The sequence below is a fragment of the Electrona antarctica genome (genome assembly GCF_951216825.1).
Source record: "Electrona antarctica genome assembly, chromosome: 16".
Classification (NCBI taxonomy): domain Eukaryota; kingdom Metazoa; phylum Chordata; class Actinopteri; order Myctophiformes; family Myctophidae; genus Electrona; species Electrona antarctica.
In genome coordinates, this window is record NC_136797.1 from 33595611 (window position 1) to 33611445 (window position 15835).

A 15835-nucleotide genomic window follows, 5' to 3' on the forward strand; every position below is an offset into this window, starting at 1 on the left:
CATTCATACACCGATGGTGGAGGAAACCATGCAAGGCACCAACCTGCACATCAGAAGCAAAATAGGGTTCAGAGTCGTGCTCAAGGGCACTTCAAGTCTTCAACACCAACTCTGGGGGAGCCCGGGATCAAACTGGGTACCTCGCGGTTCCCATCCGGCCACTTGATTTACCGGCCACTGTACCCCACTGGTATGTGTGTTTTGGGGACCTCTAGGATTGGCTTTGGCTTGGAGTGCAAAGGGCAAAAATGTAATTTTAAGAATTTTACAGGAGAGCAAAAACAAACTTTTAATTTACTAATTATTTCATAAAAAACAAACTTATATAACATTAACATATTTAAGTAATTATACTTTTATACAGATTAGGCTTCAATGAACTCTGGCTGAGTAATGGTATTGTGGTCTAATACATACAAACAAAATTACAATTACATACAAAAGTACTAAGAGACATTTGCTGTGAGTTAACAGAGATGATGTAGTGGTCAAATGATTAGAATAGACTCTCTCAGCACAGTTTCCATGTTCAACCCCAGTGTCCTACCATGTTTATTGATGGAGTACTTTTATCACTTGAATGCTAGAATACAAGAGAACAAAGGCCCAAAGGTACCTTGGTGCAGTGGTGCTTGTCTTGATTGGTTGCTTCTGCTGCAGGTTCAAGTCCCATACCATCAGGTACTGGAGGAGGACCGTCGGGGGACCGTGTCCCTCCTGGTCCCTCCACTTGTTTCTTTCCTGAGAAGTAGGTGGAAGTGGTCTCTAGTGACATCTAGTGGATAGAATGAGAGTTTAATACTTGTTACACATTTAATTCATACATATGGGACACAAGCTTAAGCAAGCTCAGTAAAAGGAGGAGGATGTCATTAACTGAACATGTTAATGTTATTATAAATGTGTAAGTCTTAAATCAACCTGAAATATTACCTCAGCATTGTGCGCAGTCATTTTTAATCATACTAAATAATAATCATACATTCACAAATATGTAATTAATCTCAATATGTTGTAGTAGGCCTAACGGGTGGGCCTGACAGACCTACAGATCAACGTAAGGTAGGCCTACTGTAAATGATACTTGTGTAAAGTCACTACTATAGACAGCATCATTATTATGACACTGTATGGATGACACGCGCTACTACGTCAGTGTGCGTACATTTGCATCGGGCGCACGCAGAGGTGGTAACGGATAACGTTTCAAAGTATTTTTCAACAGTGTAGTAGTTGGCTACTTTCTTCTTGAGAAAACGTGATAGTCGTTGGGATGCATCTGTGTCACTGGACAATTTTACTCCTTCAAAAACGGCTAATGTTTTCGAGCTCTGAAATAGTACCTGTCAAGTGGCTAGCTGGTTAGCTGGACGGCTAATAGTAATGATGAGATGAAATCTGTTAGTTAATCAGCTGCTTAACGTCTCTAGCCAGCTTGCTGTCATCGGCCAACTGTCACTCATTCTGTGCACACTTGCTAGGTGGGATGCTTCGGTACTTTTTTATGCTTAATACAATTCAATTGAATTGAAATTGTCACCAATGTGCGGCGAACGCACAGGCCTCAGTTGGGAAACAATAACAAGCTAGCCCCGGCTAGCCAGTTGCTCGCTAAAAGCCTGCAGAAAGCTGGCTTGTAGAGAGCAGACAGTGTTTCTGGAGAGAGGAGAGGTATGTTGTTTAACTAGCTGGGGTCTCTCTCTCTCTGGCACTTTGTTGTCATCGCTTTGCTTAGCACGTGATCATCACAACTGATCGAATTTCCTTCCTATGCAAGCGACCACAAGTCAAAACAAGGAACAAACTTTGCTGACTTTTTGATGTGCCCTACTAACGTTAGCTTCCAGGCTAACTCTAGCTAAGTAAGCGATATGTACACAATTATTGTTTGAGTAAAAAAAAAAGTTTATGATGACCAAGAATTCATCTTAGTAGTTTTATCATTACGTCTTCAAACTCAAGTTAGAGCATCTCAAGGCTGAATTAATTATTTTTCTATTTATAAGTTGGAAGCAAATTAAGTTGGCTACGTCAGTATTGTAAAGTCTATCAGTATTAAGGTTACCAGCGACTGCTGTGGTTGTTGCCTGACAATAAAGGTTCAGTGTGTCCTGTTTTCATGCTTTTGGTCGTAGGTTGTTTTTCCTGTTGCATATCATAACATCAACTCTAAACTGTCTCTAGGAATACTCTACAGTATGAGGGCCAATGAATCTTGTGCCATAGGTGCATGCACCTGGCACCATGGACCATGGATACTCGGTGGATCCAGCGACAATAACTTCTAGTCAGCAACTGTTTCACAACCAGAACTTGACTGTGAGTGAGCCAGTCTCAGGCTCGCAACAGACCAGTGTCTATCATGTCCTCTTCAGATCCAAAGTGGCATAGTGGCAGCAACACTGAAGGCACAGACATGGTCATAATTGAAGAAGCACTCAGTAATGGCACCTGTACTGTGGAGACTGTCATAGATTCTCACTGTGTCAGTAGCAGTGGAGATGTCCTGGGCATTGGAGGAGACCTCCTAGCACTTGGCAATGATGGCGTATCAGAGATATCCAACAGTGACCTCTCTCTGCCTGAGGTGTGCATTTCCACCAACAGCACTAGCTTTGAGGAGGATATGAACTATGAGGTCCAGCAGGCTTATAGGATTTTCACTGGCTTTCTCTTGGACAAGCACAAAGCAATAACCGGCCCGTTTCTCAATCCAATTGGCCACCTGGAGGCCCAGCATGGAATTGGTGGGGTCCGGGGTCGAGGACAGGCTCAGCTCAAACAGTCAATGTGCCTGCGGAGAATGGAAGAGAAGTTTGTTGGCCGTGAGTATGATACCATCACAGAGTTTGTAGCAGACTTCAGGTTGATGTTGGAGAACTGCTACCGCTACCATGGGGTGGACCACTGGATCTCCAAACAGGCCCAGAAGCTGGAAATCATGCTAGAGCAGAAGCTTACATTGCTGTCCAGGTGAGTTACAGGTTACAGAACAGTCAGCAACAATGTATACAGTACTAGAGCTGCACATTTAAAAACGTATGCCTTTGACATCACTTAAGATGTATTGGATTATTGTGGTATAAAACAGTTGCAAATTTTAAACCATTAACACAATGTAATGACACTGATATCATGTTATAACACAATCCTATATTAAAATTATAATGTGGCCGTCACAAACTGATGCCATCCCAACGATTATACTGGTCGAATTGAATTTGAGACACAATTCGGTCACAAACGTGATATCCCGATGTGGATACTTTTATGCAACACAGTAATGTCACAAATATTACACCCAGATTTTATGGCCTGAACATCTCTAGTGCATACATGGGCAACTGGCGGCCCGGGGGCCATCTTCACTTAATGCGGAATACTGATATATTATTGATTTCAGCTGTTAGAATTCCAAACAGGCAAACATATTAGTAGCTTAATGACTAGTTTACTAGTATTATTTGTATGTCCAATGTATTTGTATTTAAGTTCATAACATTATAACTAAATGCAGGATTCCAATTAAAAAATAAGAAAACAATTCGGGATTCCAATTCGAATATAGCAAAAATAGCACTGTGGCGCGTTTTGAGCTTGTACATCGGCTATTTTTGCTACTTTTGTGTGATATCGAATGACGAATTAGTGCATTAATTTACAAAAATAATGAGATGAAAATAAGGAGATAAGAGGTTTCAGCCTGACATTACATGCAAAGCAGTGAGTATGGAAATATAGTGGCCCTCTCCATCATCAAAGTTGCCCACCCCCTGATCTAGTGGATCAAAGAAAAAATGTTTAGGTATAACTTGAGCAGTTGCGGTGCCAAGTAATTGCCTAAGCAATTGTTGTGGGCATAATATGTTACTTTGTTTGAAACCAACAGCAGTCTAAAGTAACTTGGACCATATTGGTCTAATTAATTTGTCCAACGGCTGGATGGTAACCGCAAGGTTGCCAGTTCGAACCCGGGCTCCCCCAGAGTTAGTGTCGAAGTGTCCTTGAGCAAGACACTGAACCCCTAATTGCTCCTGATGTGCTGATTGGTGCCTTGCATGGTTTCCGCCGCCATCGGTGTATGAATGTGTGTGTGAATGGGTGAATGTAATGCACAATTTATGTAAAGCGCCTTGGATAAATGCGCTATATAAATTTACCATTTACCATTTAGGACACTGCGAGAGAAGACAACATTGGCTATTACATCTAAAGGATGTTTTGGTGCAGAGGAGGAGCGAGGTTCTGGGGGCACGTCCACCAGGAGAAGGTCAGCACCTCGTAGCCTGGCTACCCTCACAGTTGGTGGTCATGAGTCAGTCATGGTCCAGACCCTTCGGTTGGAAGAGCAGCAGAGAGCAAAGGAGGAGAAACGGTAAATTAGAGTTTATGTGTTGTGTTTATGTGAGAGGGTGGATTCAAATTGTTAACATAGAATATATTCTTGTATGCATTGCATGTGTTTAACTCTGCTATAAATGCAAATCATAATCTTCCCTGTCAGGCAACGTGAGCTGGAGAAGAAGGAGGCAGAGGAAATGTCAGCCAAGGAGGTGGAAGAGTGGGAAAGGAACTTGCTGTCCCAGGCATCTCCACACTCTTTGCAAACCTTGTGGGAGCTCCCTGCCATTGGGCACTTACTCTGCCTGGCCCAGACTGCCCTTAATCTTCCTGAGATTGTCTTTTTTGAGCTGGAACGCTGTCTCTTGATGCCCCGCTGCAGCCCCTTCCTCTCAAAGATCATGTCTGCTTTACTCTGCCCACCCCAGAGAAGGGCAACTCTGCACCGACGGCCCTCCTTGCCCTATCGACGCTGGGAGTCAGAACTCAGGCAACGAGTCCAGGGCTGGTATCGGACAGTTGGGGTGTCCCATGACCAGCCGGCCCGTGCTGAGCAGCTGGGACTCTGCCACCAGTTCTTTAGCACCCTGGGAGAAGTGAGCCCCTTAGAGGAGACACCCTTTCACCTGCTACCCTTCTACCAGCGAGTCTGGCTGCTCAAGGGGCTATGTGATAATGTCTATGAGACACAGAAAGATGTGCAGGATGTTGTGCTTGGCCAGCCCATCCATGAGTGCAGGGAGTCTATATTAGGCTATGACAGCAAGGAGTCTGCCTACATACACTTCCCCCATTTCTGTGGGGCGGACTTGAGGGTCTACTGCCAGAGCCCCAGCATGCCCCCCAGATTCCCTTTACCCCCTGTCTGGGCAAAGAGGATTGAACCAGAGCTGGGGACAGAGGCCACAGAGGGTGAGGATTCTGATGGTATGAAGCCCAAGAAAATTAAGAGGCAATGTTATGGGATCTCTACAGAAATGGGGGAATCTGACGACTCAGGGAACGAGGGGGAAGAGAAACATATGGGTTTCAAAAGAGAAAATGGGGGCACAAAATGTAACAGTGAGAGATTGAACTTGTGGCCTTTGAAGGACGAGGAGGGGTCTGATACAGAGACCTCTGATGAAGATGAGTCAAGCCAAGATTCAAAGTCTCACTTTAAAATGCACAATAACTCTTTGTTTTTCCCTACACATCTTGAAAACCCTAATAGAGGAAAATGTTTACGATTGAATTTTAAGGAAGAGTCACAGGAGTTGGAACACCAACCCAGCACACTCACGGTGAAGCAGGAGCTGAGCTTCTCTTTGGATTCAGGGAGAACAATCAAGGCAGAGACCCGGGAGCCCTGCCTGAGTGTAGGAGAGCATAGCTATACAGGCAGGTCCCCAGCTCGGTCTGAGAACCTTGCCTCACCAAGCAAAGTAACAGGGGTCAAAACGGGGGGAGATAGTCCCAACCATGGACACAAAGTGTCTTCCTGTTTAGAATTTTCTAAACACAACACTGCACTTAAATCTGAGGAGCACATTTGTTGTTGTAGCACCTCAAATGTGGCACAGCAATTGTCATGTGAGAGTGCTCAGAATTCAAGTGAAGAGAGAGCAAATGACAGGATGCGGAGTAGGGGAAAGAAACGAAAGAAAGGGCGAGAGACGGAGCAGCTGCTGCGGGTGAAAGGGGGGAACCGGCAGCTGCAGCAGCCGGATGGAGTGAGGCAGTGCCAGGCCCAAGCGGCTAAATCCAGCATGCAAATACCTGCTTCAACAATCAAGAGAAAAGACGAGAGGAAAAAAAACAAAACAGGTGAATCCAAAACTACAGTAACTCTCCATTTTACCACACCATCCACAGAATATGACATAGCTCACTGCATTCTACACATTTCTTAACTTTTTCTTATGTTTCAATCAGTATTTCCTTGGAAATATGTAAAAGTAAAAGATCTAAGTTCAATGGATTGATTTGTTGACAGGAAAAAAGCTCAACTCTTCAAAGAAAGTGAAAGAGGAATCTCCAGTTGAGCCATCGTTTAAGGTAGTCATGATGCAATACATCTTATTTATTCAACGGAAGGAGCTCTGATTAGTGTAGTGCCAATATATAATTCTGGTATAACACTGTCTGCTTTCATTCAGTCGATCATCCAATTCGTTCCCCAATCTCTTTGGTTTTTAATACTCTATAATGAATAATTTTTTGTTCATCTTTTTTCTTTTATATAGTTAGTGTGCACCAGTCTTGAAGAGTTGCGGGAACTAATCAGTAAGACCGAAGATGAGCTTGACACACTGGAAAGCTCAAAAAAGAGAGCGGTTAGTATTTGCAACAATTCTGTAAATCATACTATCACATTAATTATTACCACTTATACCCAGTGTTGTGTTCTACCATTATACACTATATACTTAGTATGCCGTGGTGAGAAGTTTTGAAGAAAAAAAACGTATACCATCTGCTAACCATTTCATCCATTGACCACACGTGAGCGTATAGCCGATATGTGCACACGGAATGATTATCGCATGCCCTCTAAAAAAAAAACATACTTTCCACAGATTCAATGTAGAAATGATATTGTAGCCTACAGTATGTTGTGTAGAAATAAATGTTCAGAGCTTTCTTAACTTGTCAACCAAATAAACGAAATAGCTTCTGCATCAATCTCCTTGTGTTAACAGGACCGATGGTATTTCTACAAAGAATCAGTGAAGGACCTTCATATCACTCTAATCAGACTACTGAATGAGCTTTCACCATGGGAGCCAAAACTAGTCAAGGCCTACCAGAGAAACAGGTACAACTCGTTGAGTAAATTATAGGGGCCAAATATGAAGTTACAAAGCCTATGTTGTTACAATTTGTGTTTTTCATTTTTCAATGAAGTCAGTTGGATGTTACATGCGTGGGATGAAGACATTCCCATCTTTATAACCATGTAAATACTACATTTTGCTTTGAATCAAGCATGTCAGAAATGTAATTTATATTGATAAGCAGCAGGCATATCCATTTTAGTGTTCATCATTCAGTCAAAACATTTTAACAATTAATTTAAATACTTATGTAATGTAGGTGTAATGCCATGGATGGATGCACAAAGTCATGTTTCTTTCCTTAGCGTCTCTCAAGACAGACTGTTGGCTCACACCATTTTTATTTGACTAATCTTGTCACACTAATTGAAAGCCCTGCGCCCATTTATACATTCGCCTTTTCCTACCAAACCACTCCATTTGCACACATCTCTCCATGCACGCTGCTGCACCCGCTTCGGATGTTATCACCCCTTAATCAAGAGAATGTTCGTGATCAGCACTGTAGAAATACCCCCAGTATGTGATAATCAACATACTGGGAAACCCGGAAGTGAAACTATGGGAGCGTTTGCATTTTGTGACCATGACGGAGGCGCACCGCCTCTGGTGGCCTTGAGCCACGCGAGGTGCGACGGCCACCAGAGCCGACTCAGCGCTGTTCGAGTTACGTCTCGATAGGCAGAGAATAGTAAATATTAGTACCCCCTACTAGTTTCCATGCCCCGACCATAGAGTTGGAAACGACATAGCCTTGACCAGGCTGTGTCTGCACCACCCTGCATGCGTACAGGCCGGGTGAACACAGCCAAACACCACGTCTAGTATGCCAGTATGGCCATATTACAACGTCCTGATAACGGTTGATTTCGTGTATTTAATCTGCATGCCTGTCCAGACATAATGCACTATGTTGCATCCATGCAACTGTCATAATTACTGTACAATTTGCATGAAATACCATGTTATTGCGCAACATTTCACGGCGATCACATTTTAGGCCACACCCTGTTCCACTGCATGTGTGCACACACACACATACACACACACACACACACACACAGGGCGCAGCGGTACAGCACAGTATGGTACAGTACGGCACAGTATGGTCCACTGACTACAGTACAGTCTGCTACAGGTACAGCCCAGTATGGTACAATACAGTACAGTATGGTACAGTACAGTATGGTACAGTACAGTACGGTACAGTATGGTACGGTACAGTACGGTACATTACAGTACGGTAAATTACAGTATGGTATAGCATGATACAGTACGTGGCGTGGCGATAGAGTGAGACCGGCCGAAGGCTGGTCGAATTCTACATAATTTACATCCACAAAAACTCACTGAAATGGTTTGATATTTGTTTCTGAAACATCCAGCACTCCACAGTGCAAAGTCTTAAGATGTTGGTTTCCATGGATAAAATATCTGAGTTTATTAAAGAGGCAGTGCTGCAACTTTGGTATCGTTTTTCATTCATCTATGGAGTTAACATTACTCCTAGTTTAATAAGGGATGTGTGTGAGGTTGTCTTGCCTTTGTATTTTCAACAAGAAGACCTTCCATCAGATTAATACTAATATTGAATTGCATCGCTAAAAAAGAATGATGCGTAGAGAGAGTGCAGGACACCTGAGTCGTTGCCCTCCACACCCTCCTGGCATCATGGTCTTGAGCTCTGCAGTGTTGTTAGATCCGCTGTTGGGGCGCAGTGCATCTATGTATTAATAATCCATGCTAATTCAACAAACGCTACTGCTATTGTATTAGTTAAACCAGCATTGTTGTGAAGCATTATTGTATATATATATTTTTTGTAAAATAGATTACAAGTGGGCCATCCTGAGGTCCCAATTTGGAATTCCCAGTGAGCTGTTGTGTGTCCACACGTGTCTGTCTTTTTAACACAAAAAATAACCTATGTATATACTATATAAGTATAATGATACCCAATAATAATGGGGTAATGGGCATGTGGCACTGGATCTTATACAAGATTTGTCTTGTATCATTCCGGATTAAAAAGTGTAAATAAATTAAATATGCGAAAAACGATTGTTATTTTTACATCACTAGCATCGAGCTTGAGTGACTCCCATTCACATAGGTTTAGTCTTGTATCCACTTCATAACAAAACTCCACCAACAAACACCAAAACAACACCAACGATGTCTAACCTTAACTAAAGTTATTTAATTAAACCCTTGTCTAAAGGAGTACTTTACATTTCTGATGACCATTTTCCAAAGCATAACATGGTTTGTTTTGTATTCAATGAAGCCACGGTTTTCTCGTTCATTTCAGTAAAGTTATAGGGAGTTTAAACTTGCTTTAAAGATAATTTTACACCCTACATATTTGTGCTGAAATGTTATTCTTCTGCAAATCAGTTTCAGCAATATTATAAACTGTTTTAAATCACATTTGTGTCTGCAACACTGCCAGTTCTGTATAATTCCAATTATTCAGCTAAATATTATTATATAACACTAAAAATACACCTTGTCTCAACTTTCTTCTGCCCCCGGCATCAGACTCCGCATGAAGAAAGAATTTGACGACTTCAGAAAACATTCAGACTACAATAACTTTGTGCGAGAAGAGTGTGTATCATCGTCGTCAGAAGAGGATGAAGACGACAGTGTAGGAAGAGAAATGTGCTCTCCCCCTGACCACTATAGAGGGTCTGAGGAGGATGACCATGGTGTCCCCAGATGTCTATGGACTGGAGGTAGTGGAATTCAGTCAAACCTTTACAAATTATTATTTGATTACTTTGTTAGAAGGAACATGAAACCCCTGAGCTTATTGTGTAGTTAAGTTAACTTAACCCTAACGCTTTTCCAGTTCAGGCTAATAGTTACTATAGCAAATTAAAACATGGCAGGCACCTAAGCAATGCAGCTGCATCCAAATAATATGGGTGTGTTAGAGCCATGGTGTGCCAATGGGCAAGCATAAAGCGTCGACGGCACCGGAAGAGAATTTCCTATACATTTTTCCATAGACGTTTCAAAGCGTATTTATTTAAAGACCTGTAAGCCGAGTTGACAAATCATGACAAACACATTTTTTGGGGCTGAACAAATAATTAGAAGAAAAAATGGGCAGGGTACAACACTTTTTTGTAAAGGGAAATTCTGCTCTTGTGCCCTCGTCGTTCTGAAAGTGGGCGGAACTGCGACGCTCTATAGACCATAGTTTCTTCCAGAAAGTGGTTTAAACATGTTCCCTTTCGGAATTCTTAATTTGATTGGCTCAGCAGCAGAAACGCATATGAAGGTCAGGTGTGTTTCCAGGAACAAGACATGTTTATGCCAACTTCTAGAAAACAGAACTACTGTTATGCACATAGCCTATCGTCAAAGTATACTTTGTATTGTAAATAACAAGTATTTATCATAAAATGTACATTTAATATTTTTACAGGAGCCTTAAAGCAATTTGAGGATCAGTCAAACGACAGCTTGATGACAACTGTCACCGCCAACCGCCTAAAATGTCCTTTCAGCACAGATGAGGACCTCACTCTGCGGCAGAGAAACCACACCAATATTACCATTCTTCCACACTCTACATTGGAGCCTAGATCTGGACTAAACATAACGGACAAAGCCAGTGAAGGATGTTCAACATTGGCTACAGCATCTGCAACTCAAGCTTCACTGGGATCTAGATCCATTATCCTCCACCCCACAATTAGTCTCCCTAAGGGCTACACACCCATCCCCACCTTGCTGGCTAAGAGTGTGGGAAACAAAGTGACCTTAATGAAGAGGCCTGCTGACTACTTGGGGGTCAGCAGCAATGTCGGTCAGAGCAAAGTGCAGGTGATGACCCATCCTTCACTTATGGTGGCTGCCAGCAAATGTACTCAAGCACAAAGTTCCCAATCTCAGCCTGAACAGAGCTTCCAACAGTTGCCCTCACAAGGACCCCAAAAGACTCAAGTACATAAACGAATAATAGCCACAGCAACAACTCCTCTTCCCAAATCCCCACAGGCTAAACCATCCCATGCAACTTTACCAAAGAGTCCTGTTCAGGTAGTGTGCAAAGTACCCGAGGGACTGGGCCACCTTTTAAAGACAGACGACAACAGCCAAGTAAAGATTTCTGTTCAGTCTATTATTGACCAGAACACTGGAGAGAAGAGGATGCAGCAAGTGGTAATTCTGCCATCCAACCTTCTCATTCAGAAAACCGAAGAGAAATTACCTTCACAGCAACTACGTAAGACCACCCAACCTCCGTTTTCTAAAGTGACTGGCCCTTTATATATGACCACCAATTTACCTGGGTTTACTATTCCAGATGGTAGAATCCCTGTGCAGCAAGTGGCTCCACTTAAAGATACCAGGGCAGTAAGGAACCCATCTCCCTCTGTTTCCCCTCATCTGCAACAGAGCCCTCTAAATACATCAAGCCTCAAGGTGCCACAAGCATCCTGTACTCAAGCAAACACACCACAGACCATCGTGCAGAACTGGCCGCTTGCCACATCTACCAGTGCAGTTTCTACTGAATCTACTACGCCTACAGACCCTAAACAGGAGCTGAAGACGGTGTGTATCCGTGACTCTCAATCCATTCTTGTCACCACTAGAGGGGGGAACACGGGTATAGTCAAAGTCCAAACGTCCTCGGACCAAAATGCTCCTGGGTCATTGCCACCCAGCCCAATAATCACCATTTCACCTCAGTTCAAAGCCTTCCTCGTATCCCAGACCTCTCCTCGTTCCCTTTCTGCTCCATCTCAGACATCCACATGCGCATTCCCAGCAGGGATGAAGCTGTCAGAAGTGCAGCCTCAACAGCAGGCCCATTCAGTGAAGAGCTCCTCTACTGTCACAGCTCCACGGCCAGCTCCATGCACTGGCACTGTTCCTCTTGTAGGCCTAAGGAGCCTAACATCATGCAGCTCTGTTGGGTCCACTGGAACCATGGTAGTGAGTCAGTCCGGACAGAAAGCAGAGACTACAACTTCTGGTTCTCAATTGCCAGCTCCACTGGTAAAAAACACTGTGATTGTCCCGTCACTGAGTGGCTCTGGTACTAATCCCCTTTCTACCACACCAGCACAGTCCAAGCTGGGGGTAAAATGTGTCAATACAGACGAGAGGTCTCAATTGACCAAATTAATTCTAGTCGCTCCCTCTCCCTCTTCCTCCTCGTCTTCCTCCTCAAACACAGCTCTACACAAAGTCACTTCCTCTTCCACAACGTCGCTGTCTTCTTCAAGGTTTGTCTTCATCAGCCAATCTGCAGGAGCAACCACCACCACCACTACCACCTCTATGGGATGCTTTGCAAACCTGGGGCTAGTTGCAGGTGCTGGTGGTCAGCCACTGACTGCATCAATACCAAGTGAACCAGTGAAGATGGGAATAAGTTTGGGCCAACCTGTTAACATTAACCACTCAGAGGTCCAGAGTATTACCGGCACTCTGCCCACAGGTACACTGTAATTTTATTTTTCGCTGCATTCCACACAACTCCTACTGAAATAACTTATTATTTTAAAAAGTAAAATAATCAAATATTTGTTATTAATAGCAGTAGAATAATTGGGATGCACATTGCACATGCAGATTAGACACACCAACGGACCGACATGCGGAAACAAAGGTTGGACATGTGGTCGAACATCCGCTGCTCCGTGCTTGCGGTTAGGGTTAGGGTTTGAGGTAGGTTGTCGGTCTAATGACAGTTGGACCAATAGTATGTCTAAACTAAAGCCTGTATCCGAATAATTCACTTTGATTTCGGTCAGTCATGCACATCTCAAGCCTTTATTCTGTGTGAAGGATGGTGCATCGAATGTCACTAAAAGCTAAGCTTCAGAGCTCCCAAAACTAACAGCCTTAAGCCCATGGCCCACTTAATTCCAATACACTTTTATAGTTTTGGATGGCTCAGGGAAGAAGACAGGGTTAAATAAATATCAATGGGATCGTTTGAGGGGGTCCCAACAAAAATAGATGTCCCAGTCGTTATATGTATACAAAATAGACAAAAAAAACCATTTCAAGATATTAAGTGGGACAGTGCCCTGTGAGTGACAGCCACAACATCAGAGGGAGCACCCACAATCTGGTACCCCACAAATGTAGCACAAACATGGGAACATTTGACCAAAATACCAGCAGATCCGCAAGCTCACGTTGCGACACGTTTTTAGATTGGCTATTTCCAGCAAAGATTCAGTATTTGGTGTAGACTAGAGGGAATAAAAGGGGATCTAGTGATCCCTGTCATGGTACTCTGGTCAACGAACTATATAACTCAGACCAGGCATGATTTCTTAACCATCAACTACACTATTGTCTATTTTTGTGGGACTCAGATTGGTATCAGATAAACTGTATAGTTCACTGTGATTTGAATACTTTGATACTTTCTTCTTCTTATTATTATTATTATTATATTTGAATACTTTGATACTTTTGTTTGAACAATGAACATACATAAATGCTGTTCTAGATTATTTATTCTGTGGTGAGAATTTTACATTTTTTCATTCATGGTAATTTAACTTCCAGGTGTTCAAATCCGACTGCCAGGACGAACAGTGAGCCTCGGACAAGCTGGTGGTGCCCTGCCACAGTCTCCTAAGAGCACAGCAGTGTCTATCTCCATGACAGGCTCTCAACCAGCTACAACCGGAATGGCTCTAGTCCAGAGCTCTAATATGATCACCAGCAATCTTGGTCAGGTCACCTCTACTTCCACCAGCTGCCATGTGCTGGGTGTCTCAGCCTTTACCACTGTCCCCGGGTCAAGTCCTCCCAGATCCATGGCTGCTATTGTCGCCCCTCCCCCAGGCTGCGTCGTCAAGAAAGACCCTAGTCTGAGCAAAGGAGTATTTGCCACCAACCCATCTGCTCAAGTCACGACTACTGCACAGATTAGCCCTGCCAAAACCACCATGCCCACGCTGGTCCATCAATCTACAAATGTCCTAAGTGTACCTACTCCTTCCATTGTCCCTCACACACCTGCTTCCACGTTAAAGCGTGCCAGTATTACAGGTAGCACCAACCCTTTCTCAACCAGTACTATTCTGTCTGCCAGCACAATGCAGCAGAGAATAGTCATTAACACCACCACACCCCTTGCTGCTGGCACACAGATTCTCCTCAACAACACACGGTTTGTGGTACCTCCCCAGGGATTAGGACCCGGCAGCCATGTCCTCCTCATTTCCAGTCCTGTAACACCACCAGTGCCTATTACTAGTACCACCACCACTCCAGTGAAAGCTCTACTCGAGGGCCCCAGCCCAATGACTGATGCCTCACGAAGGCCAGTGATACCTGCCTCACCCCCAGCCAGGTTGCCCAATAAGCAGGCCAGAGGTTCTTCTGTGGTAGTGGGCGCACCTGCAATGGGTTCAACTGTGCTGATAACTACTCCTACTGTAACCCCACTCAGACTAGCAGGAACACCTACCTTGAGCTCACCTTCACCTGGTGCAACCAATGTAGTGTCAGCTCTGCCCAGGTTGCCAGCTCCCCACGGGCTGGCATCACCTGTTTCAGGAACACCAACCCTGGTCTCAGCCCTGCCATTGTTGGCAAGCACATCATCAGCCCTAATTTCACCAGTTATAACCAGTGCACCAACTCCTACTTCTGTACTACCTGCAGTCCAGTTACCTGCTGGGACATCAACTCTAGCACAGTGCTCACCTCATAAATCTACTCTCTCACCAGCCCTAGCTGTCCTTCCCAGGTTAACAGCACCACCATTATTCTCACCTATCTTACCCACTACCTCCACTGTTGCCTTGATCAGTCCTGGTACGTCAACTCTAGCCCCTCTCTCTTCAGCAGAGTTAGCAGGCTTACCACCTGCTCCAGCTACCCAGCAGAGGGTATCAGTGGGCACACTTTCAGCATCATCTACTGCTAAGAATATGATGCAAGCTTCACTGCACACAGGACCTACCCATACATCAATCAAACACCAGGTGGCAACAGTCATGCAGCCAATACTAGCATGCACACGGACGCAATTGTTACCAACAGTGGCTGTCCCACCAATTTCTAGCACTGCATCCAGGATGCAGTCACTGCCTATTGCTACAGTAACCCCAATTGGAAGCACCCTCAATAGCTTACAAGCATCGCCTGTGGCAATTGTACCTCCATCCAACACCACTGTACTAATGACTCCAGCTCAGCCTAACCGAGAACTTAAAACACATGAGACCATTTCTACACCTACCTTTCTGACCAATAATGCACTTGGAAAGCCCTCTCTACAGAACTCTGCTTCAGCTGTGCATTCCACTATTGGATCCAAGCTACTCATTAGTCCAGATGGTGCCGTTTTAAACACAGTTCAAGGCCCAGTCAATCCAGCAAGCCTGCCAGTGATTAGCCCCAAACCACTGGCTACACTGGTGGTGTCTTCTAGTAGTTCCTCTTCTAGAGCACTGCCCACCACCTGCACAAACAATTCCACTGTACAGACTGCAGAGGGAGACATAAGTGAACCAATGAACTGAGACTGTGAGACAGCTAATGTGAGGACATGATCTGTCCACACCGATATTCCAGCAGCTTAATTTTGTGAGATGGTGTAGAACCTCTGTTTATAGTTATCTTGGAGATAGTCAAACAGTTTTTCAGCGGTAGTTTGATCAACCATACCTGATATGCATCTA

The 15835-nt window shown here is 43.9% G+C and overlaps 1 protein-coding gene across 1 annotated transcript; it reads left to right on the forward strand.

The window, feature by feature from the left end:
- Positions 1-1163: 1163 nt before the first annotated feature.
- Positions 1164-14862, forward strand: brd10 (bromodomain containing 10; the record flags this gene model as incomplete). The annotated part of the gene is made up of 8 exons (XM_079523996.1): positions 1164-2973; positions 4175-4375; positions 4505-6164; positions 7023-7138; positions 9699-9895; positions 10594-12621; positions 13707-14515; positions 14599-14862. Exons 1-8 carry the CDS (start codon positions 2363-2365, stop codon positions 14860-14862), a joined length of 5886 nt encoding a protein of 1961 aa, XP_079380122.1. The 5' UTR covers positions 1164-2362.
- Positions 14863-15835: the final 973 nt, after the last annotated feature.